At 38.8% G+C, this 27,980-nt stretch overlaps 1 protein-coding gene across 3 annotated transcripts in view; it reads right to left on the bottom strand.

Moving 5' to 3' along the window:
- LARS2 (leucyl-tRNA synthetase 2, mitochondrial) overlaps positions 1-27,980 on the bottom strand; it is a 108,218-nt gene that overhangs the window by 18,130 nt on the left and 62,108 nt on the right. For all 3 annotated transcript variants that reach the window (XM_074943273.1, XM_074943274.1, XM_074943272.1), the window contains exons 10-18: positions 23,054-23,158; positions 19,189-19,304; positions 17,969-18,252; positions 14,395-14,493; positions 10,922-11,059; positions 8,770-8,873; positions 7,524-7,706; positions 1,760-1,929; positions 1,116-1,193 (exon numbers count right to left, since the gene is read on the bottom strand). In XM_074943273.1, the coding sequence (XP_074799374.1) occupies positions 1,116-1,193; positions 1,760-1,929; positions 7,524-7,706; positions 8,770-8,873; positions 10,922-11,059; positions 14,395-14,493; positions 17,969-18,252; positions 19,189-19,304; positions 23,054-23,158 (1,277 nt within the window). The remainder of the gene's footprint in view (positions 1-1,115; positions 1,194-1,759; positions 1,930-7,523; positions 7,707-8,769; positions 8,874-10,921; positions 11,060-14,394; positions 14,494-17,968; positions 18,253-19,188; positions 19,305-23,053; positions 23,159-27,980) is intronic.

Genomic DNA, 27,980 nt, shown 5'->3' with positions numbered 1-27,980 from the left:
CAGCTGGGATTGAAAGAGGAAGTACTGAAATGTTACAAGGAAACTTGTGCTTGAAAGATACCCACCCTTATTTCTTGACCATAGAATTTAGAGTAGTGTTCAAGTATTTGGATGTTTGTCTGAAGTGATATGAATCTCAGATATGGAGAAAAAAACCTCACATTTTCAATCCCATGAACTATGTAGTCTCTAGGATTTTTGCTATTTCAATATAGTATTTGCATATGTCGTAGGGGGACTTGTTGAGTTGTAATTTAACCAACAACTGGCTTAGAATCGTAAGTTAAAATCTAATTACAAATAATTGCAATCAAAGATGAAAAATATCAATGTTTAATTTGACTTCTAAATTAGGTCACTGTAAAATTAAACAGAATTAATTCCTCAGTCAAGTACAGCACAATAATAAAGGCAACAGTTATTATATCTGACCTATCACCACTTGGCTGATCTGCAGTATGATGGTCCAAATTAGGAGTGCCAAATTAAAGTTATTTTATAAAATAAGAGAATTTCCAGGCTCTCTTAACATCAAAAACTCTAGTTGTGAAAGTAATCTCAGAGGAATGAAAGGGATTTGTGATTTTGCCTGCCAGTAGTAACAATATTTCTTTTTTATTTATTGGAATGATTATAGTAACTAATTTATTTAAAAAGACTAACTTCTAATTTAAAACAAAACTGAATGTAGAACTCAAAGGGGTGTCCTTCGAAATTACTGGACACAGATGTAAATGATGAAACAATCAGGTGGTTTGGATCCTTCCTATGTATGTGTGTATGTATCTCTGCATAGGTCCACAAATGGAATGGAAGATATTAAAATTAAATAACCCACTTAGTTAAAAAGTTTTAATGTTAGTCAGATTCCTCTTTAAGCTATTCATGGCAATATATAGTATACCTGATACTAGTGTGCACTTCATTTTAATTGATGTACGATGCAAGTTTATGGGGCCATAAAAGCAATAGTTGTAATAATGGTAGTAAATATTTATAATATGGTATAAGATACACAAAGGCCTGAGATGCTCCTATTTTGGATGTACAGTTGTATGTCCAGAGATTGAAAAAGAGGTTATTGCATAAGCTCTTTTAGATGAGGTCATACTTACTGAGAGTACGTTAGTGAGGCCCATCAGTCGAGAGATTGCAGCATTAAACAAGTAATCTTTTGTGAAGTAACTTGTTACCTAGTTATACAAAAAATGTTCACTTTCATTAGTTACTTACAATTTCCATATGCTGAGCATTTCGCTTTTTTGAAAAAAAAACAACATTAACAATCAGCCGCAAATTGCAACGTGCATACACATAGAATCATAGAACTGGAAGGGGCCTCAAGAGGTCATCTAGTCCAGTCCCCTGCACTTGTGACAAGACTAAGTATTACCCTTCTCTCAAAACAATATCACAATATATTTATTATACACACACACACTATATGCAATATGCGGAGGTGATATTCCTGTGATAAATTGAATTATGAAGAACCTTGCTTATCCAGACCTCATTTACCTTCAGAAGAGTCATGCCCCATGTGGTTTTAGGTAAGTGAAGTCACTTGTGATTATGGACTCCCACTCTCCCCAGGCTTACACAGAGAAAATTTCCCAATTAAAATAGTTTATGATGGAATAACTGAAGACAAACTTTTTGATCTGATAACACAAGAAGTCAGGCACACTGCTGGTGCATCATATAACAACACTAGTAATCTATCTAGTCATTTTCAAAATAGTTAAGATTTCCTTTTAACCTCAGAGACCACAAGGTTCTTCTGCTCCCAGATCTTTTTGGCTTCAGCCTTCTCCTTCTCGTTCAACAGCTGAGGATTGGGCACAATGCTGGAAGTCCTGGCTTCTATAAGTTTCGTTGCTAGGGACCAGAGGCGTGACTGCCATCTTCGTACACCAGGGACAGCATCAGCTGAGTTTAATGACAGATTTCAGAAAGAGGGAGACTTGAGTTATAATGAATGAAGACCATACATCAAAAAGAAACAAAGAAAATTGTACCACAGAGTTCCATACCATTGAACATTGAAGGGGAAATTACATGTTGCAAGAAAAACCTCAGTGTAATTGAAAATAGATTTAAAAAATTGTTAGGTTGCTTTAATGAAGACAAATCAACCCTACTGGAAATCAAGAATATTTTCTAAGTACCATTTCAATGTATTATCCTAACTGTATAATACAATCCACTATCAAGCTAATGTAAGAATAACCTCAGCTGACATGTCAACTACTCAGGAAAACAGTCTTTTTTTACATGCTTTCATCTGCAAGAAAGATGGGACAAACTCCTAAATGGAGATGTTCCTTTTAAACTTTGTTCTATAGTGATGACAGAAATTACATATAGATACTGTCATATCAATATATAGTGACGGTCATGGTAATGAAAGACAAAGGGCCAGATTACTTGGGATCATCTATTTAGCACCCAGCTCAGTTTAGGGAGCAGGGACTGCAAAGGGCGGCTATCAGCCACCTTTATGTCCTCCCTAATCCTTGGGGTCACCAGTCCAGGCTCTTAAATTGTCTCAGCCTCCAAGGCTTCTCCTCCAGCTGGGGACTGTTTGAGTACAACAGTGCTCAGGCGGCATGTCTATACTTGAGAGGAGGGGAGGGAAGGAGGAGGAAAGTGGCGGGGGATGAGTGGGTGGCACAAGAGCTGCTACACCCAGGATGGGGATTGCCCATCCTGAGGTGATCCCCAAATGGCTGGTTACAATAGATTTAAGGCTGCTTTACATCAGTGGAAAAGTGTAAAGCAGCTTTAATGAGGCCAAGTATCTGACCCAGTGTTATTACATAATATTGTGCAGTTTCTTGCCAAAAAATAAGCCAATGCTGTGTTTACCAGTGTGGCTCCTTCAGGACGAATGTACATTATTTTGTTACTGTAAGGAGAAGACAGGCTTTCGCCAGTGTTTACAGAAGGCTTATTAAACTGTTTTCATTATCTTTCCTTCCCATTTTCTTTTAGAAAAAGTTTTAACTGTTTCTCCAATATTCCCTCAACAAGAGGTGACTCTCAAAAAATATCTTTCTTTATACTTCTCTGCATTTGACAAGAGACTTGTCTGAATGGCAAAATGCTTTTTTCCTAGCATTGTATAAGATGTCTGTGCTAGTACTTATGAAAGAATGTGTGTATAATAACACCACCAAACTGTAATAATACTTTCATAGAATCATAGAATATCAGGGTTGGAAGGGACCTCAGGAGGTCATCTAGTCCAACCCCCTGCTCAAAGGAGGACCAATCCCCAACTAAATCATCCCAGCCAGGGCTTTGTCAAGCCTGACCTTAAAAATAGCTAAGGAAGGAGATTCCACCACCTCCCTAGGTAACGCATTCCAGTGTTTCATCACCCTCCTAGTGAAAAAGATTTTCCCTAATATCCAACCTAAACCTCCCCCACTGCAACTTGAGACCATTACTCCTTGTTCTGTCATCAGCTACCACTGAGAACAGTCTAGATCCATCCTCTTTGGAACCCCCTTTCAGGTAGTTGAAAGCAACTATCAAATCCCCCCTCATTCTTCTCTTCCTCAGACTAAACAATCCCAGTTCCCTCAGCCTCTCCTCATAAGTCATGTGTTCCAGTCCCCTAATCATTTTTGTTGTCCTCCGCTGGACGTTTTCCAATTTTTCCACATCCTTCTTGTAGTGTGGGGCCCAAAACTGGACACAGTACTTTGCAAAATAACACCTTTTATCCAAGGATTGCATAGCACTTACAAAAGGGGGATAAAATTTCATTATTCTCATTTTCAAGAAGGGGAAACAGCAAAAAGGCCATGTAACATTGGATGACTCACTTAGAGCCTGATTTCAATAAGATTACTCACAGAGTAAGGCATTACTAAATGTTAGCAAGGGCAAGAGAATCCACGAGAGGTGAGAATAGAACCCTTTGACTCTCAGTCTTGTGCTTTCAGGAAAGGATCGTGATAGGAATCTAACATAAAAAATGTTATCAATCCCACCCCCAAAAGTTTGTTAGAAATGTGCTAGTTTGTGTGATATATGGGGGGGGGGGGAAGAGGAGGGGAAGTAGCTCCCTTTGATGGACACCCAGCCAGCCAGTTAGCTGTGAAATCCCTCTTGGTCTGTTCTCTGCTTGCTTTACCTGTAAAGCGTTAACAAGCCCACAGGTAAAAGAAAAGGAGTGGGCACTTGACCAAAAGAGCGAATGAGAAGGTAGAACTTCTTAAAATTGGGAAAGAAACTTTCCCTTTGTCTGTTGTTCTTTGGCTGCAGGGATGGAACCACCATGTCAAGGCTGAATACCCACTCTGTCACTCTGAGTGCAGAAGTGGGGGCCTGCAAGGATTTTAAAAATTAATACTTGCCACTCCAGGCTTGTATTACACTCCCAAGGTTACAGCTTTTCTCTGACCTTGGCTTGGTAATCGCTGCCACCACCGAAATGCAAAAAAACCCAAACCCTTTGAACCCAGGAAGGAGCACTTGGGAATTCCTCCTTGTGGGGTACCCGCAAGCCCTTTCACCCTCCTCCGGGGAAGAGCTGAGAAAAAAAAAACAAAGGAAATTAGCTGTGGCTACCAGCTAATCAAACAAAATGCACAAACCTCTCAGGACACCAAAAATCCAATCCTGTTCTTAAAAAAGGTAAAAAATTTTAAAAAACAAACAAAAAGAAAATACATCTGGGCTTTTGCTTTATTTTAAAAGAGCAATTCCAAAAATCAAGCACCCAAAATAGCTTTCTTGGGGGTTCACCTTAAAGCTTACAAGCAAACAAAAGCATCTGAGGTTAGCACAGAGGAGATCCACAAGCCAAAATAAGAAATGAACCTGATAGCGTCGAGCTAAACATTCCCTATCCAAATTATTTCCTCTAGGTATGGAAAATACTTTTTCGTACCTGGTTCAAGCCTTACACAGCATTCCTGCTTACAGCATTGCTGCTCCGTCCCTGCCGCCCAGAGAACAACAGACAAAAGGAAAGTTTCTTTCCCAATTTTAAAAAGTTCTACCTTCCCATTGGCTCTTTTGGTCAGGTGTCTACTTCTTTTCTTTTACCTGTGGGCTTGTTAACCCTTTACAGCAAGCAGAGAACTGACCAAGAGGGATTTTACAGCTAACTGGCTAGATGTCCATCAAAGGGAGCTACTCCTCCTCACCACCCCATGTATCACAGTTTGGTACAGAGTGAATAAAAAAGGTAAGGATACAGACTAGCCTGAACAGGTACAGACTGCACTACAAGATGCTGATCAAACAAAGAACAAAGAGGTAGAACAAATCATTTAAAAACATTGATTTTTTAAAACAATGTATTTAGATGTTTTATTGAAATCCTGCGTGACGAGAAAGTTGCTTTAAAATGCATGCATTTTCCTGTGTACACCAAATATTATGAAGCAAGGCAGACAGAAAACAGAAATTAAAATTAAGACTGCATTGGGGCTGCACGTTCATTTAGAAAAGGCAGAGCCCCATAAGCAAGTCATATTTAAGGGGTGAAACTAGACAGACACTTGTATATGTTTTGTATGTTTGTAGGACCCATTATTTATCCTAGTTTCATCAGTTATGCAACTCAACAGCATACAATCTAAGTGTCTTTATCAGCATCTTTCAAATGGTATTCAGAACCCGTTTGACAAGCTGTGTTGCATAAATGTCTACAATAAATGAAAGCAGCTTAAAGCTCCAAATGGATTCTCCCATCATGAAAACAAGAGAGACTATATTAAAAAGAGGAAGTGACCTAATCTTAAAATAGGTGCTTTTTAAGTCACTGGTAAGAAGAGAGATTCAGAGACTGGGGCTGTGCACCCTCTTACTGTTTATAAAGAAATTAATACAACAGGAGGTATTTTTTTACACACACCTGATCTTAGCTTTTAAGAGGTTTGTAAGGGAAGAAAGGAGAGAGGTGCTTCCTAAACAAGTCTGTAGCCTAATTAACACTGTCTTGCAAAATTAGCTTCTTAAAAATAGTTCTCAATTTACAAAGTGGACATGTAGCCTAGTTCTGTGGCATCACTATTTTCATAAACTACAAAGATCATAGTTCAAATAAGCTAAAACAGAAGGAAAAGACTGATAAAAGGTTGCCTAGTTTTTTCTCTCTGCTTCCATTTCCCACAGTGTACAGAATGTCCTCATAATAATAGAACATTTCTGCAGGCTTTTCTCTGCCTAAGACTAATATTCTAGTGTGCAGCGAAGAGGCCATATTGTTATAGATCCTTGCTTTCAACATCCTTACAGAGATGCATGCAGTGGTATAGCCGTGTCTTATCCCAGGATATTAGAGAGACAAAATGGGTGAGGTAATATCTTTTATTAGACCAACTTCTGCTGGTGAGACACAAGCTTTTGAGCTACACAGAACTCTTCCTCAGGTCTAGGAAAGGTACTCAGAGTGTCACAGCTAAATACAAGGTCGAACAGATAGTTTAGCATAAGCTGTTAACACATATTCTAAGGGACCATTCAAGGTCTCAGAGAGATGTATGTAAAGTTTCCTATCTAGTTCTGCTGCACTACTTCCTATATCTTCTTGGGTAGACTATCAAGGAGCAAAAACTTAAGATTTTTCTCAGATGGCACTACAGCAGGTGCATACATCTAAACACTTATCATTTCTAGCCTCTGATAAAAAGCCTGAGGCAGAGGCTATCATTACTACTGAAGAAATTATAGAACCGCATCAAAATTCTTTTAACATAGGAACATCATCCTTAATATTGCCTCAGATCCTATGCAGTAGCCTCATGTTGGAACACCCTTTATAGAAAAGATTCTTCAGTTCTGTAGAAACCTTCCCAATGTAAAACAGTCTTTTCAATATGAAGCCTGGAACAGAATGACCTAATCTAATTTTTGATTATATGTGAAAGTCTGAAGAACCCATTATCAGCAATTAATGACTCCTAGAGAGGTCAATCAGATGGTCCTATTTACCTGCTCCCATAAGAGAAGAACAGGGAACAATTAGTGAAACTGAAGGCAACATATGTAAGGATGATTAAAAGGAATACTTTTTCAAAACATGGCATGATTAACTTGTGGAACTCACTGCTACCAAATATTGAAGCCAATAGTTTACCAGGATTCAGAAAAGGATTAGACATTTCTATAGATATTGAGAACATCTATAATTATATGAGGTAGGACAATATTTCTGAGAAGTAATATAAACCCTCATGCTTTAGGACTTAAACCAACCACTAACCAAGGGAAGACTGCAATGTCCTCTGAAGCATCTGGTACTCGTCACTCTGAGAGAGAGGAATGTGACCCAGCATATAAGACCAGAGGTCCACCTATGTTCCTATTATTAATGTTAAATACATACATAACTAACAAAAGTATCTTTTATCCCAACAGAGGTCCTGTTTTAGAAAGACAGCCAGTGTAATCTTCCTATTACATCAGCTGTTCACACTCAATTCTCCAAATCCCAAACAGCAAACTGTATTTCAAACAGAAATAAACCAAGAGGAGGAAAGAATCCAAACAACTTGACTTACTTTTTGCATCCCACAAGATGTCTTGTTCTGGAGGGGCGGCAAACAGAATGTACAGTCGCATAGTGTCAATGCCATACTGCTCTACTAATTCCTCAGGATCTATCCCATTATGCTTGGATTTACTCATTTTTTCCCATGTAACCTGCAGCTTCTCTTTGGTTTTTATGTGAACTGGTTCAGTCCCTAAATATATAGAACATATACAGTAATAACTAATTTGGTTCTACAAACATCTGAAGCAGCAGAACTTAATACTAGGTTATTTCTAATCCCTTCTCTGATAGCCTCATATAACTGAAAGAAAAAAAAAACAAATTATGAGAGTAAGACAAAAAACTTTTTTACTTTCATCTCTTTACTGAAGTAACATTATAATGTTTCCATCACACAGGAGAAAATTTCTTCCGTTTTATAAAGCTGAATCCAGTATTCATGGAAGCTAAATCTAGTGCATCAGGATTTTTGCATTAGTGTAGCTATCTCAATGCAAACCTCCTCTGCAGATGTGCTGTACTGGTGTAAAATGCCACTTGCACTGGAGCAAATTTACCTTGATTCCATCTTTGGATGTTTATAGACAGCAAGTTTGCAGGTTTCAGCTAGGGTAAATCACATCGCTGCAAGCACCACTTTATCCATCTACATGGGGAGTTTGCACTGGTGTACATCTACACCAATGCAGATTTCCCTAATGCACACAAATTCTGTCTTTTATGCAAAGTACAAGTATAGCACAGGCAGTAGCAAACGTATGTGTTCTTAAACTGCTCTGCAAGGATCGTATGTAAGCATTGGAGAGAAGTTCATTCTATGCCCATTCTGTCTAGACCTTATCTGTTCAGATTGCCAACAATGGTGTCGACTCTGCTAATGGTTTTGTAATGCAGACATCAGTGTACTATGAATGGACTCCTTTCACATGGGCTAGTGAATGGCCTCCATAAGATACTCACTTTTAGTCATTTTTGGACATAGACCAGACTTAAGTAAAAACAAATATAGCAGAAATACTGTGTTTGGTAACGGTTACAGGCATTTGGAGTAGTATTTTCTCTGTATGTGTATTCAGCATTAAGCATGTGAGTCCAGAACACACACAAAAGTCAATCTCCGGTTTAATGATTACAAGAATTCACTCCTCACTGATGAATTTTCCATGCACTATGACTTGTACATCCTTTTTCACTGAACTAGCCCTTGACTTTTCTGGATGCACCTGTGCTGGTCATCCCATACGGTCTCTTACCAGTGAGATCAATTTCCTCTCTCTTCAGATATTGGCTTGTTGTTGTTAGTTTGTATGTCTGACTCTTGATAAGACCTTGAACCAAGAGTTTATAAAAAGGCTCCCTGAGGATGAAAGGAAAAGGAAACCTGTCTGTTGAAAATAGCTGTCAAAAGCACATTTTTACAGTAAGCTTTAGAGGCTGAACTCAGTTAGACAATTATTTAATGAAAGAAGAATGTCACACTGACAACTGAAATAGTTGTCACCTGCAAAAGTCAAAGGATATTTTAAAGAGAAACTTTAAGGGGGGGGGAGGATATTTATGAAAAAAGCGATCTGACCAGTCACTTTCTGCATCCATTTTTCTGTCACTCAAATATTCATGTTTGAACAAATGCCTTCTCTTTTACAAACCTAGGTCCTCTTTCTGAGTGTTCCCACAGCACAGGAACATAGGATTTACAATAGTGGATCAGAGAGAGTCCAGTGTCGTATTTCTGGCAGTCGCCAGCACCAGTCAGCTCAGAGGAAGGTACAAGAATCCCACAGTAGGCACATGTAGGATAAGGGTAAACTTAGAAACCTCTACGTGTTAGTTACATAACCCCTACTATTAACCTTGGTTTTGACAACTACCTAATTTAACAGAATAACACTTTGAGTGTCTTTATGAGTACTTTCCAAGTGTATTTCATAGCCCACCTGACAAACTCAATTGCCTTCAATAAATTAAAGGCACTTAAAGTGCAAAAGCTGCAACCAGATTCTGCCATCATAAGAACAAGAGAACATCTTAAAAAAAGATGTGATCTAATCCTAAAATAATTGTTTTCCAAGCTAATCATAAGATGAGAGTTCATAAACTGAGTCTTTGCTCTTTATTTCAGGAGAGCAAGTCCTCCCAGACCATCAATTAAAACAGTTAAAAAAAATTACAAAAAGGTGAAAAATGAAATAATTAATTTTCTCCCCCAATATGTATGCCTTTCTTTTGAATTTAAAACAGACATTTAAATAACTACCATATTTTACCAAATATGGGAACATTAACTAAATAATCAGAGCATCAAACCCTGGGTAACTGTCCCAACTGGAAGTAATATTTCAGGGAACGCTTGTCTTTTCATGACACAGTGTTAGTTCAGGCCATGTTGATAAAAGTTAAATGTAGGAATGTGCATTTGCAGTTTGTTTACAGGGCGAGAGGCTCAAAGATGTAGTACAAAATACTTTACCATATACGGGGAAAAAGAAAAAAGGAAACATATTTGAGTGTAGTGGGAGACTACAGGAGGATGGAGAAATGCCCAAAATCAGAAATGCTCATCCTTGTGAAAGGATCTGGGGGAGAAGGCAGTGCTTATAAACAAATGCAAATCAGTACTGAATTTCGATGAAGTGAGCTGTAGCTCATAAAAGCTTATGCTCAAATAAATTTGTTAGTCTCTAAGGTGCCACAAGTACTCCTCGTTCTTTCTGCTCATACAGACTAACACGGCTGCTACTCTGAAACCTGAATTTCTCCTGTTGCTCAAAAGGGTTTCACCCTAGGAACAATGTTGGGATGACTCCATCTGCTGGTTAAAGGAAATACAATTTAAAATTGCTATCAGGTAAAAATAGTTCCTTTGATTTAAAAAAACAAAAACATTTCCAAAGGATTTAGGCAGAATACTACGTTATCCGGAACTATTTTATACTTTTAGCCCCAATCCTGCAAAGACTTATGCAAGTGCTTAACTCTCCACAATGAATACTAATAAATAGTTACATTTAAATTAATGAGACTAGTCACAGTGCATAAAGTTAAGCATGATCAAATTAATGGCTCTACTCACAGTGCATAAAGTTAAACGTGTGTAATTCTCTGCAGGATGAGGGCCTAAGGCAAAATTTTACTACTAGTGCCCTGAGCCAGTGAATATTCACGAGACATATATGTACACAAACAACAAATGCAATACAGACTGTAAGAAACTGATCATTTAGCTAAACTTGAGAAGGAAGAAAATTCAGGCTCAGAGAATGAAATGTAAAATATACCATTGAAAATAATATTGGTACCTCAGCTTCTTCTAGCTTTATAAAATTTCATTGATGCCTGTGGGTGCCAGATGCAGTCTGCGACTGATGCTTGAATTATTTTTCATAGAAATCTAATAATGCTTACTTGTGTTTGGTCATCTTTTGATCATAGCAAAAATGGCTCAAGAATCTAGCATAGTATAAATGCATAACTGCATGCTCCTTTCCCCCAATGTACAAATCCACAGGCATCCAGTAGTCGGCCAAGGCTTTATTAAAGGGCCTAAAACACAAAGTAACAGAAAGCATACATTAAGTATAAAGCAAAAGGAAAAAACAGCTTTACTGGAACAACTCCAATAAGACTTGACTGGAAATAGATGTTCACTGTGAGCTGCATGTGCATCTTAAACTATATTCTATTAATTTTGCTATTGGCTTAATTCCTTATTTTTAAAAAGCAATGTTTGACTTGATTAAATTGCAGAAATCTGTGTGAGAATTTTTAAAAGCTATAGAGAAAGATCCACTAGAATATGATTTACATATAATATCTTAGATGTATGATTATGACTTCACATGTATCACCTAAAACTAAAAAAATGCTATGGAAATATTTGCCTGATTTCTATGGAACTTTCATAACTCGGTTGTGGTTATCTGTTCTAGTCTTTTGTAGTTACAAATTGATATTTTGTGGGGGAAAATATATAAAAATGTATATATATAGCTATATATTACTCTCCAAAATATATAACAATAAACCAATTTAAAATATATCGGAATGATTTCATTTATTTAAAATTGAAGGTTTGTGTTGCCACCATTAGAGGGCAGCATGACATTTATTATAGTGTTTAAAAAGCATATTCAGAATATTCATTTAGGGCATCGTAAACTGAAATCTCAAAGATACTGTTTTGGTTTACATCACTTCAAATAATGATGTCTCTTCAGGGCACGTTTTATAGTCCCACTCTTTAGCACATGTACCTATTGAACTACCTCAACTTGTATCAAAACTGTGATTTTATTGTGTTATACATTAGTTATGCTTCCTTAATTAGAGATGAGACTGGAATAAAACCCTGGATCAGACTTCACATGTCTATAATGTAACTAGTCACAAACCCAAATCTCAACACTGTAGTACATAAAGTTTCAAAAGGCAGATCTGAGCTTTTCTTAAGTTCATTGTGTCCAGATTTGATGTTTGGAGTTTGACGAATAAAAATAAGGGCTTGCCTACATGTTGTTTAACTCAGGCCTTATCTAAACTACAAATGTGTTGGGTGTACAGTTATATCTGCATAGCCCCCTGGTGTAGATGCAGCAGATGCCAACAGAGGAAGTTTTCCATTGGCAGAGTAACACCACCTCCCGGAATCATATTAGCTCTGCTGACAGAAACACTCTACTGTTGGCACAGCTGCATCTACACTGGGGTTTTTGTCACATCATAGCTACATTGGCTAGGGTGGTACGGTTTTTTCACACCTCTGACTGACACAGCTATGCTGATAAAACTTTGTATAGCATAGACCTGGCCTAAAGATATGATTTTAACTGATTTAGTTAAACCTGTGCAAAATGCTAAGTGTGCACTCTTATTTCAGTATAAATCAGGCTTATTTCAATTTAATTCACGTCCGCTGAGAACACGGTTAAGCTGAAGAGAAATGAGAGTGTCCACAAAGGGGTTTGCACTGGTTTAACTAAACCAGTTAAAGTTCATGTGTAGTCAAGGACTTAGTTTGAGCTATTAATCCTGTTCAGAATGTTGTTTTGGGTCCAGTTCTATTTAAAATATATTATTTCTATAATTTAATTAATTTATTCCAAAGATGTTAATTAATGGTATATCAATATACACCCAGACTGAGGTCAGGGCACAAGCACCACCTGTAAGAGAAAGACAACTAGGACCAATAAATGGAACCCTCTTCATATCCCCAAGTCTTTATAACCAAAACTCTTCAACAACTCCTTTTCCTCCCCCACCACGAGAAGCAAGTGGATGTCTTTGTATCTCATGTCAGATAAAAATCACCTAACCAAAACAAACATGTAAATGGTTTTAATGATTGAGTTTGTCTTAGAAAAAGACCCACTGACCAGGTCTTTTTATTATTATTATTATTATTATTATTATTTAAAGTAGACAACAATTTTTAACAAAATGTGTCTCTCCTGTACCCCATGGAGGTCAGATTCTAAATCAGAAAACTTGGCATGTAAAACAAGACAGATCCCAACAGCCGGGTTTGCCTATCACAGGATCATCACATACTGTACTACAATTCGCTGGACACGCTGAAGCCATTCTATCAGACGCTTTCCGTATATATCTGTGTGAAGACTTAGTAACCCAAACAGTGATACTTCTTATCTAATTTATGGCTAGCCTTTTGCCTACAGAACGGCTCATAAAATATTCGAGAGACAGTAATCATAGGCTGGCTGTCCAGCAACTGCAGACAGCAATCTAATCTGAACAGTGTATAGAAAATACATTTTGGACTGTTGAGTCAGCCTTTGTGCAGCCTGCTTTAATGCTGGGTGTGACAGAACCTCCAGGGCACAATCAGCTTTGCTAGCATTATAGAAGATGGAGTAAGTAAACAGATAAATAACTCTGTCTATCTCTCATGCTGCCCTATTTTATAGTCATTAATGCATAGCATATCTAGTGTTTCCTTTTGTAATACTGTATTTAACTGAAGTAGTAACATGGCAATAGGCCACTATGATGATACTTTATTTAAGCTCTGGACCTAAATTAGCACGACTCTGGCTAGCACAGATTGGTGGTTTTCTTAATTTCAGTCTCTGGGGGAAATTGCTTGATTCCTCACTTCTTTCTTTCTCCATCAGCTCTTGCCAGCTGAATGCGTTGCTATAAATCCCAGAAGAAGCCAGTTAGCTATATTCTTAAGATAGTGGCAGAATGTAAGCACACCAGTGACAACAAAGAAAAAATTTCAGAGTAACAGCCGTGTTAGGCTGTATTCGCAAAAAGAAAAGGAGTACTTGTGGCACCTTAGAGACTAACCAATTTATTTGAGCATGAGCTTTCGTGAGCTACAGTAGCTCACGAAAGCTCATGCTCAAATAAATTGGTTAGTCTCTAAGGTGCCACAAGTACTCCTTTTCTTAAAGAGAAAATTGAAGGCTTTGTCCACAGTACAGAAGTTACACTGGCTGTTTCTGCCTTAGTTGACGGAAAAGCACCTTACGTCCATACACATAAGAGACTTGTCTACTGCTGGAGAGGACGCAATCAGCTTAAGGAGTAAAAGCTGTGGATCACCAGCTGAGTTTGCAGTCTCAGCCCTTTCATGTCCCGTTAGGGGCTGATAGCCTTATTCCATAGTTCAGAACAGCTCCCAAGGCTACTCTAACCTGAATAGGGCCAGTCAGCATGCAGAGAATCAGGAACTTATAAAGACGTTCCCAGACAGTCTCCCATCCTGCTGCACCCAGCAGACGGTAGAACTACTAGAGTATCTGGCTGTTTGTTTTTTCTTTTCTTTCTACTTCTGCTATGTAAAAAAGGTCCAGGTTACATGAACACCCATATGACCATGGGCCTGCTTGCAACCTGCCTGGATGCCTTACCTATCAGAGTTATGAGGATCAGTGTATCTCAAGTAATACCAAGATGAATCAACAAATGTATCCATGGTGTCTGTTTCCCTCTTTGCAGGTCCTTTGCACCTGGGGAATAGAAAAATTTCTCAGCACTCCTAGATGAAAAAAAAAATCACACTGCTGATTTTTTTCACATCTTGAAGAAATAAAACAAACCCTATGGAAGTCCAAGAGAAAGGAAAAAGTATTTTGCCATTAAATAGAAGGGTAGAAAGATACTCAAAAACCAGCACATTCGTCTGGTACTATCAGATAAATCATTTATGACCACTTCCAGTAGAAAGAGTAGGGTAGACTTCATTTCACTGGTTCTGGTTTTATAAAATGGTCTGTTTTTCCTGATTATTTCCACTTATTCCCAGGAAAAACAAATTTAGTTTAATTCCAGTTTTCATTGAGAAGGATCAAGTCTTTCCCAGTCATTGTAATATTTTAATTCATGATTACTGCTAGAACAAATCAATATTAGCTAGGTAGTATATTGAAGGTACAGACTAAAACAGATTCAAAATGAGAAGTTAAAAGCTGGAACAGTTTTTCCTTCCCCCATGAATAGAAATAATTTACTTATGGAAATGAACAGCAGGAGGAAACTTTTTTAAAACTGTGTTTGCATTTATTGCAACTACTCAGTATTTAAGAATGTATCTGCTAAAAAATGATTATAAATTTATAATACAAATGAAATTTTGCAACCTGCTGCAAACCTGTGTGCACTATATATAACACAAAGAATGTCAACTGGCTGTTTAACACGTACAAAATTGTAACTTTAATCTGTTACTGTGCTTGGAAGCTTTAGCTAGCACAGCACGAGTCTGCCTGCCTGCTTGATAGTGTAAACCATAGACAGCATATTAAACAAGCTCTTCAACAGCAACACTGGCTTCCTAGTCACTGCTCGGTGTGGTGAGTCTTTGGTCTATAAAGCCTTTATGTGACTTGGGTCCTGACTACCTAAGACACCACCTCTCTCGCTGCGTATTTGCTACAGTATTTCTGGTCACCTGAGGCATGTGAGATGCATGTATTTAGAGGTAAGTATCAGAGGACTTATGTTTGAGTGAGATTAATAGAAAACCTTTCCTTTCCTTTCTCAGATGACTTAAACCAAGTTTGCTACCCTGAAATGCATGGTGCAAGGCAAGGGGTTGGATTGCTGTGGTGGTGTCAGGTTAGCAGCCCAGAATTTTCACTTGGTTACTGCTATCTCATGCTCCAGAATCTAAACTTCCATTAAAAAAGTCTCTAGCCTTTACAACTGTGGAGTTAACTTTCAAAATGTGAACCAAATGTGAGTTGATACAATCACATCTGCCTGAGTTTACAAACAGTCAAACATTCATCTCAACAGGATGCTAATTCTGAAACCAATGATAATTCAGTGTCAACACATTTTTAACTGAGCAAAACAAATAAGACAGCAGAGAGGCAATTACACGAATATCTGCATAATTCACCCTGAGTGGTGCCTCATTCTGGCAACATGAGTAGGTGAGCTTGGGTGGCAGGCATAGCTTAGGGAAGTACCACCACATATTTTCTCTCCAGTCTGATCTCTGTGCAAGGCTCATCTCTTTTAACAAGCTTTTACTTGTAGGGGATAACTGCAGTGGAGGCATCTTGTTTCTAGTTGACTTTTTAAAGCGTCAATTATATTAAATACTGCACGTGTGCCCAGAGACTAGGATAATATATTTATCACAAAAAATAAATAAATATTGTATTATACTATAACAGAATTGTCTCAGCCTATCAACTTCTGGGATACTTTACATAACAGTTATGCAATTCCCTGCACCCTAGTTGGCTACGGCTCATTAACTAGATAAGTTTATGGAGGACAGGTCACCCAGTGGTTATTAGCCAAGATGATCAGGGACACAACCCCAAGCTCTGGGTGTCCCTAAACCTCTGATGGCCAGAAGCTGGGAATGGATGACAGAAGATGGATCACTAGGTAAGTTTCCCTGTTCTATTCATTCCTCTGAAGCATTTGGCTATCGGATGACAGGATACTGGGCTAGATGGATCATTGGTCTGACCCAGTTTGGCCTTCTTATGTTCTTAACATAGTGACAGCATGCAAGCCACTATACTCTGGCTACTGATAGCCTACAGCTAGCCATGCAGACAGCAGGTATTTGCATATTCACTGAATAATTCTTAACTACTGTGAAGTCATTATGCACAGCCTTCCACTCATGATTGGTTACAGTTTCAGAACTCCACATCTGTATGCCCACAACCACAGCCACCTCAGCTTCCCATCTCTATTCATCCTGTTAATCCACCTAATCCCAGCTATTAAATTCTGCATGTAGATGGAGTATACAGTCTATAGGAGATCAGAACTAGTGTTCCCTCTTCACAACAAATGCATTTCAACATTTATATCAGTGGAAAGCCTGGAGTGCAGGCAACAAAGATTTCAGTAGGAGTCAAGGATTTCTGACTAGAAGACATTGCTGAGAGCATTACTTCAATATTACAATTCATCTAGTCAGACTGCCTTGAAATATCCATACTCCTTAAGAAGTTACTGTGCAGTGTTTAAAAAAGCCTACCTGAAATGACATTTTCTTTGCAGAAATATGTAGATGTATGTCTTTCCTTTACTTAAAATGTATACCATTAACAAGTCAAACATGTTTCCAGTGAGCCATAGAACTGCCCTGTGTAAGCCACCTAATTACAAATGAGAATCATGCTAATATTCTAACCTTCCAAAGTAAGAGATTTACAGTTTCTGTGTTATGAAGAGAGCCTTAACATCACTTTATGTCCCTGGTTCTCCTGCATGACAGTCTGACAATGCCCTGCTCGATAGCCTGACAATGCCCTGCTTGCTGGACCAGCTCTGCTGACAGCAGGGTTTCACTATATGCCTGGAAAGGAAAGGGTTTCTCTCAGGGATTCCTCGGGTTCTCTTCCCTCCCCCTGCAGAAGCTGAGCACAAACTCCAATGTACCCGACACTCAACCAGCTCTGGAGACATCTTGCTTTCTCTAATGAATCTGTATCTTTCTAAATCTGAACTACATTCTTCTTCTTAAAGAGCTGGGAAACAAACTGTATGATCAAAATCTGAACCATGAGTGCATACACCTATTAACTACTTCAACCTGAATTATTTGCTGACATGTAAAATGCACCAGGCATGTAAATCTTTATAAGATTCTACTGCAATAGCACCATCTTATCTCTGTTGTTGGACTTGTTAATTAATTGATCAATATGTTAGTTTCCTTAACAAAAGCAAATGAAAACTCAATATACCCTACAATCTTTGCTTTAACTTTGTTGTTGAAAGAGAAAAAAATCTTGCAATCGATGAAGTAAACGGTACTATAAAGAACTAGAGGAAGAAGGTGAAAAAACTATTTTATTTTTCTCATTTTCTTTCCTCTAACTTAAAAACACTCAACTTTTCCTCCACTAGGTATTTATCAAGAAAAAGAGCTTATATTAAGAAACAGTAAGAGGCCATATTACGACAAGAAGAATTATAGCAAGTGGACAGTATATAATATTTGCTCACCTTGGACATGAACAGTTCATCCACTCTGGGACAGTTTCTAGAGGGGAGGCTCCCTTTCCTGTAAAGGAGGTTATATTGGGCAACTCCACAGGTAAATCCTCATAAGGCACAGGGACTGTGCCACAGGTCTGACAGTGGATTATGGGAATAGGTGTTCCCCAGTACCGCTGTCGCGATATTAACCAATCTCTTAACTTGTCACTTGTTAGGTCTCCACCTACTCCTTTATTTTTGGCCAGCTGGGTTAGGGCTTTTAAAGCTTCCTGCCTAGTCATGCCTGTGAACTGATAAAAAGAAAGACAGACATTTGATATATGCTACTATTGACAATGCTGTAGTAGCACCATTATATTATTTTTCATATGCATTGTACACAAACCTAACACTCAAACTCTGATGGGACGGAGGTTCCAAGCGTTTTTAAGGTTCCCCATTTTTCTTCTGCTTCACACCCATTCATCTTCCAGGCTTCCCATATGTCAGTCACCAACCTTCTGGTCATGAGGATTAGATAAGTCTCCCTTGAAAGCCTATCAAGGTCACTCCCTTGATGGGCTGAATGGGTCATTGCTGAGGAAGGGCTTGTTCGGCACTCCTGGCCTCTGTTGACCAGTTATCTGCAGTTAAGGTGGATTCTCCTTACTGCAAGGCATCCAGTATATTAGAACTCCAAGGCAGACATTGCAAGAGTATAGGTGGTAAATCAGACCTTCCCTCACATATTCATTCTGGGTGATTTTATACTTCACTTCTTCATATATTTTAAACACTCAATATCCCTCCCAAGTTAAACAGACACAAAACTTGTCTCCTATTGAACAACAATCCGCCCTTCCTCAGATTAATACTTGCAGACTCTCAAGAACTCTTCAGTGTTAGTTTAGAGTTACATCCTTACACAGCCATGAAGCTGTCAAATGGCCTGTAATATAATTTCCAGTGAATACAACCAAGGGGACTAATATATTAACATTTAACCTGAAAAAAGAACAAATGTGTAAATGAAAAACAGAAAAAAACATCAAGCCATTTTTATGATGGAATTTATTATTCCTTCTCTATTGTAAAATTTAGACTATTATAGCATTTTTCTTCTTTCATGTATGTAAAGTTTTGAAGACTAAGCCTTGAAAACAAAATATTTGGTATTTTCCAGGTAGTGGGTTTTCGTATGCACTATCACTGTACTTTAGAAAGAAATGCAGTACAAGTGCACCAACCTCTCCGGAGTTGACTATGGTCTCCAAACCATCTGGTAGTGTTTCAATGACTTCAGAGAAAGAGAGACCTAGATTCTGGGCGACAGCAGCATCTTCTGGATTAGTATTAGGAATTCCTATCCATGGAAGGGGGAAAAAATCAGTTCCATAATTGGCTAACTTGGCTGCTCCTCGTCATTTTTTTGAGGAAAATATTTTCATCTATTGGCACTTATTTACTTTTTTCCAATGGCTTTAAAAAGACATTGGCAAGTTAAATTTTGCCAACATTTCACAAAATTTATAAAAACAAGCTTGTGAAATTTGAGTGACAACAGTTATAACAAAACATTATCTTATAGTGTTTACAACCCAAAAATCATTATCACTGTGCTAGCTCAGGAGAACCTGAAAGTGATTGGGTCTGAAATTGACTAAAAATAAAACTGAAATTGACGAATCTGTTTTCATTTACCAAATTGAGAGAAATGCAAAAGCTAAGCAAATAGCATAAATACATACTAAGTTAGTTGTTTTAAAAAATTTCAATTTTAATAACTGAAGGTGTTACTAAAAATAAAGGTAAAGTTTTTTAAAAAAGAAAATGACTTAACTTGACGAAGTCCTTCAACATTGCTGCCCCCTCTTTTTAAAATCTCGTCATTTACTATCAGAAAGTCATCTCCAGTAATTCCAATTCAGAGTAATGTCAACCTTCCATTCAGAATAAAGCTAGAGAAAGTATTTCTTACTGCTGCCAGAATAAGCCATTCCGTCAGAATATTTAAGGCCACCGATGACACCTTTTCCCACTGTGCCTTATTACCTGGGACAGTCACACATTTTGAATACAAGTCTTTTCTAACCCCCACAGAATTCTTTTTATTGCTGCAACTTACCAATATCAAAAAGTGATTTATTATTTTAAAATAATCCTTGTTCACAATGTTACCGCCTGACAGCTGCAATCTGTCCAGCAACTGCTGTGTTTCACCTACAAGGATTGCATTCTGGGGGTTAGCTAAGAAATCCCCATTTTTATCATACATATTTATATTCAAATATTAATTATATGTTGTTTGACATACTATATAACATGATGATGTATATCTTTCTACATTAGTTTGTTTTCATTTTGGGGGGTCATTTGTTCTATTTTTTAAAGAAGCTTGCATTACTAGGTTGGCCTCCATCAGCCAGAACAGGAGATTTATTGACCAACCCAAATGTCAGGTTATCTTTTTTCCTTCCTATTCTTGGAAACAACTTTTGATATTACAGATCTAGAGGCTCTCAAAACAAAACAAAACAAACAAACAAAAAACAAACACCCCCCCAACCACCTTAGAATTATCACAATACAAACTTGAATTCAAAAGACTGTTTAACATACACCCTTACTCAGCCACAAAACTGCCCATTGTGTTAAATATTTCAGCTGTGTCGATATATGGAAATACAGAAGCAGATAACTAATGCAAAACAAAAACAAACAAACAAAAAGGAAACCAAAATGTGGAATCACTATGAAACTCCACAGCAGAAGCTCCCTATTGCCATTCTTAAACCCCTATTAAAATATGGTATATCGGTATCTTACTAAGAACCCCCTTCAATCCACCACAGGTGGTTTTACCATATGCTGCACAAACAGAGGAAAGCAGCTCCCACATTTTAGTCTATTTTTCTTTAGAGAAGAGGACAATGCCACTGTCCTTTATCAAAACTCAACAGTTGGCATCCAGCATTTCCTGGGAAGAGCTGGGAGGTATCCAGCATACGTAAGACCAAAGTACACGCCAGTGAACAAAATAAAGGCTTGTCATCAAAAGTAATATTAGGAAATCTCAATTATTTGGCCTCTCCTATTCCAGAAATAGTTTTGATATACTTTGGCTCCCAAAAATATAATGGCGTATTAGTTACGTACTCCTTGGAGATTAAAGTGGAACTACTTGACAAAAATGTTGAAAGGAACTGTGTTATATCAAATCATCACTAGGAGTCAATAAAGAAGACACATGGAAGTCATATTAATACTGATGGTATACCACACCCAAACTAATAAAGATGCAGTAAAATATCCGATCAATACTCAGACAATGTTATTAAATTAATTTTTTATTGAATTTAGTTCTCACAAAAAGCTCCAGATTAACAGCCTGGAGATTGACTTTCTTTATCTAAAGAAAATTTCAAGATAACTTATTCATTCAAAATTTATGTTTGAAGCAATTTGTGTGTACAAAGCAACTCAATACATACACAAACAAGTATGTGCTAAAATTCTGAATGTGCAAATTTGGAGACTCTTGAAAATCTGGACTCTAAATAAAACAGCCAAGTTTGCTAAACATCTTGAAGAGGATGAATACCTTTAAAAAGTTACAAGACTTTGTAACCCTGGCTGGCTTTGCAAAGGCTGAGAGGGGGACACCGAAAAGGAAGGCATTGACTGACTGTGAGTGAGAAAGATGGAAAACACAGGAGAAAGACAATACATGGAATCTTTAAGGTTTTAAAAAACACTTTTAGGACTAAGACGAGCTAGGTTTTGTTTTTTTTTTTAATCTCAAGGAAATTGAAAAGATCCAAGACACACTTTGTTTTGTTCCCTTCTGTCTTCCCTCCTCAATGTCCTCCCCCACACTTGTTCATATACATCTTCCAAACATGTATTAAGCTTTTACAGCTCTGTAAGACTATCTAAAAAATTTTTTTGTGAAAGAAAATAAGACGAAGGTAAAAACAACCTAAAAAAATTTCTCACTTTAACAGTTCACATCAGTCACCTACATTTTACTGATTCTAAACTGGGCATAATAATACAGTCTATTATATGATTGGGCTAACGAGTTCCAACCCATGCTGTGAAACTCATAATATCACAGCTTGTAGGCTAGTCATATCACTTGATTTATTCAATCCATTTTTTCTAATAACTGTTCTGTTAAAGAATTTCTAAGAAAATTCAGCAGTTTATGAGAACATAATGAACTTAAAAACTGATTTAAAAAGAACCCACCAAAAGGAACTCTGTATTTTATTATTGATTTTTTGTTCAATCAGACCTCTGAAGTGGCCCTTGTTTTCCAGAAAGCTGCACATTTGGGCTAATATTCCACATTTGCCACCCAGCCTGGTCCTGCCCGGTAGGGTAGCACACATAGGCTAATCCTTCCCAGGATGTAAAAGCAGCAAGGTGCAAAGAAAAAAGCAGAAGAGAGTCTAGGAGAAGTAGCAAGGCAAGACAGAGCTGACAGCCCTGGGGATGGTACATTCAGATTCCCAGTTTTGAGATCACTGACCATGATCAAACACAATTACTGTACATTCTGTATTTTATTGATATCAAACAAATACAACTAGATAAAGCCAAATTTGGATTGATGGTTTGATACATTATTGAAGTAAGGCAATTTTTAAGTTATCTTGTTTGGGGGGTTCTATTGTATGTAGGCATAGCAAAACTATACTGTTATGAGTTTGGGTCTTTGGCAAATATTTTTTACATTAAACATTGATGCGGTTCTGTTTTGGTATGTGTGAGAAATAGACACTCAGATTCACATGTCTTGTATTATAATTCTTAAGAGAAAATGTGGAGGTCTTCAAGCTTGGGGGTCTCACTACAGTCAGCTTTTAATTTTATTAATTTTTTATAATATATTGTAATGAAAGAGAAGAATATTACCCTGTCTCTTTGTATTCAGACCTGTAACAAATTCTGCGTAGCTACCTTTTCTTTCCCTTAATTAAGAAGAATATGGCCTCTAAAGGCCCTAAGACAGCCATTATCTTCAAAGGTTTACAGCAGCAGTTCTGGTACTCCAAAATAGTAACTGAAAAACCTCAATGTTGCTCTTGTATTTTAAATGTCACTTACCTATTTTAGTATCAATATAGTTCTCAAAATCTGATTTTGCAGAGATTACTATAGGAACCTCCTGTCTGGTAAGTAAATTCACTGCTGTCACTGATGTAAGACAGTCTGCAAATACATGTAAAGATCACAATAATTAAAATATGACACCAACAGTGCTAAGAATCTCACTTATTAATATGAAAATTTCTGTGCTTTGCATCCTAATTTTTTATGAAGTAACTCACTGAATCAAAGTACTTTCTTTATTTAAAGGGAGAGGCTCAAGTTAGAATCTAGTCAATTTCAAAATATGAATTTAAAGCTGTTAAAAGCTTCTACAGGTCCCGCTGCCAAATTTTGTGATTTAAAAAACTGTTTTTCTGCTTCCTGATGGCATGTGAAAGATCCCCACAAATAAGAGAAACTAAGTCAAAATACAGTAGAAACAGAGGAACAGAGAATGTGCAAAGAACTGATAATGTACAAAGTGAACCAAGTGAAATACATTATTTTTCTGCAATTTCTTTCAGGGTCACTCATTTTAGACATTTCTTGAAACAACAGTAGGTACAACAATTTCAGACCAAAGCATTATTTTGGCTGACAGTGTCCCTTTAAAATAATAAATTCTAGGGCTGTCAATTAATCACAGTTAACCCACGCGATTAACTCAAAAAAATTAATCATGATTTACAAAATTAATCATGATTAATCACACTTATAACAATAGAATACCAACTGAAATGTATTAAATCTTTGTGGATGTTTTTCTACATTTTAAATATTGATTTCAATTACAACACAGAATATAAAGTGCACAGTGCTCACTTTATATTATTATTTTTGATTACAAATATATGCACTATAAAAATGATAAACAAAAAATATTTTTCAATTCACCTCATACAAGTACTGAAGTGCAATCTCTTTATCGTGAAAGTGTAACTTACAAATGCAGGAGGCAGGCAGCATTATCTCCTGCAAATTGTAAACAACCTTGTTTGTTTGAGTGATTGGCTGACCAAGAAGTAGGACTGAGTGGACTTGTAGGAGCTAATGTTTTACACTGTTTTATTTTTGAATGCAGTTTTTTTTGTACATAATTCTACATTTGTAAGTTCAACTTTCATGGTAAAGAGATTGCACTACAGTACTTGTATGAGGTGAATTGAAAAATACAATTTTTTTGTTTTTTTACAGTGCAAATATTTGCAATCAAAAATAAATATAAAGTGAGCACTGTATACTTTGTATTCTGTGTTGTAACTGAAATGAATATATTTGAAAATGTAGTAAAGATCCAAAAATATTCAAAATAAATGGTATTCTATTGTTGTTTAACAGCATGATTAATCGCACAACTAATCACAATTAATTTTTTTAATCACTTGACGGCCCTAATAAATTCCAGTCAATCTGATATCTTGCAGAAGAAATAGGTATTGCAGCATGGAGGGATCTGGCAGAAATAGATTTGGGAGCTCTCTCATATCTTTTTGCTGAGATAGTTGAACTAAGTTATCCTTCAGAGGTCAAGGGTTTTACCAGAGTAACTCCTACCATCCATCCCTCACAATGAGAGATGTCACAGGAAGTTGCTCACTTTCCCTCCCAGGCAGCAGAATAAGCAACACACAAAAGGCCTTGTAGAAACCAGAAATTTGGTATCTAAGAAAAATTTCTCAAGCAGAATAAGGGATTATCACGAACTCATATGAACTAGCCTTAGGTTGGGGCCAGAAACAAGAGAAAAGACAGTTGTTACCTTTTCCATAACTGGTGTTCTTCGAGATGTGTTGCTCATGTCCATTCCACAACCCACCCTCCTTCCCCACTGTCGGGGGTGGGGGGGCAGTGCCCCTTATACCGCACCATGCGGGCGCCACTCCAGAGGGTGCCAGAGCCAGTCTCCTACGGATACTGATGAGGGAAAAACTTCCGGCACCGGTGCATGTCGCAAGCACACACACCTAATATGGAATGGACATGAGCAACACATCTCGAAGAACACCAGTTACGGAAAAGGTAACTGTCTTTTCTTCTTCGAGGGTTTGTTCAGGTCTATTCCATATTAGGTGACTCCCAAGCAGTGCCAACAGAGGTGGGTAGGAGTTTACGGACGTGTAGATCGCAAAACAGCTCTGCCAAACCCAGCGTCATCTCTGGCCTGTTGAGTAATGGCATAACGAGCTGTGAATGTGTGCACTGAGGACCACGTTAAGGCTTTACAGATATCCTGGATAGGGATATGTGCCAGGAAGGTTGCTGAAGATGCCTGAGCTTTCGTTGAGTGGGCTCTGACAATTGGTGGTGGTGGAACCCCTGCCAGGTGGTAACAGGTCCTTATACATGAGGTGATTCAATTGGAAATCCTCTGTGAGGACACCGGAAGGCCCTTCATCCTGTCTGCTATAGCGATGAAGAGCTGAGTTGATTTACGGAACATTGATTTATGGTATGTTCTATGTTGATTTATGGTACGTTTTAAGTAAAAAGCCAAGGCCCTTCGGACATCCAGAGAGTTAAGACCCTCTCTTCACTGGTCTCGTGCTGTTTGGGACAGAATACCGGAAGATGTCCTGGTTTAAATGGAAGGTGGATATCAACTTCGGCAGGAAGGCTGGGTGGGGGCTGCAGCTGAACTTTGTCTTTGTAGAAGACCATGTACGGTGGTTCTGAGGTCAAGGCTTTTATCTCAGAGACCCATCTCTCTGACATCAACATCACCGCCACCAGGAACATGACCTTCCATGACAGGTGGGAAAAGGAGCAGGGACCGAGCGGCTCAAAGGGCGGGCCGGTGAGCCTAGAGAGGAACAAGTTAAGATCCCACTGTGGGACAGGAACCCATACCCACAAGAAGAGTCTCTTGAGCCCCCTCAAGAATCTGACCGTTATGTCATGGGAAAACACTGTCTGTCCTTGGATCGGCGGGTGAAAAGCGGAGATGGACGCTAGATGCACTCTGATACAAGGGTTCTCAAACTGGGAGTCATGACCCCTCAGGGGTTCACGAGGTTATTACATAGGGGGTTGCGAGCGGTCAGCCTCCACCCCAAACCCTGCTTCACCTCCAGCATTTATAACAGTGTTAAATATTTTTTACAGTGTTTTTAATTTATAAGGGGGGGGTCACACTCAGGTTTGCTGTGTGAAAGGGGTCACCAATACAAAAGTTTGAGAACCACTGCTCCAATTGAAGAGTGCGCCAGCCCCTGGTTCCTCAAATGGAGCAGGTAGTCCAGGACAGCCTGTATGGAAGAACGCGAGGGAGAGATGCCACGTTCGGACCCCCAGAGGAAAACCTCATCCACTTGGCAAGCTAAGTCAGTCTAGTTGAGGGTTTCCTACTCCCCAGGAGGACCTGTTGGATGACTTCCAAACAGGCCCGCTCCTCTGGGTTCAGCCACACAGCATCCACGCCGAGAGGTGGAGGGACTCGAGGTTGGGGTGTAGGAGCTGACCGTGGTCCTTTGACAGCAGGTCTGGTCAGTTGGCCAGGGAGGGGCCGCTGACAAGTTCATGAGCGTGCCGAACCAATGCTGGTGAGGCCATGTCGGGGCGATCACGAAAACCTGAGCTTTGTCTCTCTTGTTCTTTGCCAGGACCCTGATTATGAGTGGAATCAGAGGAAATGTGTACATCAGGCTGCTTGACCATGAGAGGAGGAAGGAGTCGGAGAGGGATCCCCTGCTCAGACCTTGCCAAGAACAGAACGGATGGCACTTCCTGTTTCCACTTGGGGAGTTCCCCACCTCTGGAAGATCATGCAGGCTACCTCCGGGTGGAGCAACCACTTGTGAGAGGAGAAGTCCTTGCTGAGCTGGTCCGCCAGTGTATTCTTGACACCGGGAAGGAGACAAGCTTCCAGGTGGATTCCGTGGCTGATGCAGAAGTCCCATAGACGGAGTGCCTGCTGACAGGAGGCTGACAAGCGCGCTCCCCCTTGCCTGTTAATGTAGAACATCGAGGCTGTGTTGTCCATCAGGACTCGTACCACCTTGCCCAACAGGTGGGGCAAGACGACTGCACACCAGCTGGACTGCTTGGAGCTCTTTGATGTTTATGTGCAACTTCGCCTCCTCCGGGGATCACATCCCCCTGCGTCTGGAGGTCGCTGAGATGCACACCCCAGCACAGGTCCGAGGTGTCCAACTCCAACTCAATGGAGTGAAGGGGGTTGTTGAACGGAACCCCCTCCAGGACTGTCCTGAGGTCGGTCCACCATCACAGTGAGGTAAGTAACACCTGGGGAATGGTAATGATCTTTTCCAGGGGGTCTCGGGACTGGGAATAGATCATCCCCAGCCATCGTTGCAAGGGCCGCATCCTGAGCGTGGCATGGCAGACCACGTAAGTGCACGCTGCCGTGTGACCCAGCAGACACAGTCACACCCTGGTTGTAGTCAGAGGAAAGGCGGAGACTTCTGCAATGAGGTTTGCCAACGCGTGGAACCTTTCCAGCAGCAGGAATGTTCTGGAGCAGGTCGAGGACCTGCTCCGATGAACTCTATCCTCTGCGCCGGCACTAGCATTGACTTTTTGTCGTTTACCAATAGGCCCAGGGATCGGCATGTGGCTTGAAGCACCGTGACATCCCTTTGACTTCACTAGGACCAGGATGTTACTCCAGTTCCTCTATGTATAGATATACCCAAATATATAAGTAAATGGCACGAGTGCATAGCTATACTATAGTAGAGGCGTGTGGCACGCTACCTCAAAATAGTACCCCGGAACACCCATATTGACCACTGTGATATAATTATGATATGTTTTGTATACAGTATGCCTTGTGAGGTATCATTTTAAAAGTCTCAATCTGTTGAACATTACTATCCTGTTGGATTGTATGTACTATCATTGTATGTGAAGCTATGAAGTATTGCTATGTGTTTGTTACTGAAATATGGGGTAAGTGGAAAATGCCCACAAATAGCTTTTCAGT

The sequence above is a fragment of the Natator depressus genome, chromosome 2, assembly GCF_965152275.1.
Source record: "Natator depressus isolate rNatDep1 chromosome 2, rNatDep2.hap1, whole genome shotgun sequence".
Lineage (NCBI taxonomy): Eukaryota > Metazoa > Chordata > Testudines > Cheloniidae > Natator > Natator depressus.
This window is presented reverse-complemented; position numbering and strand designations above follow the sequence as displayed.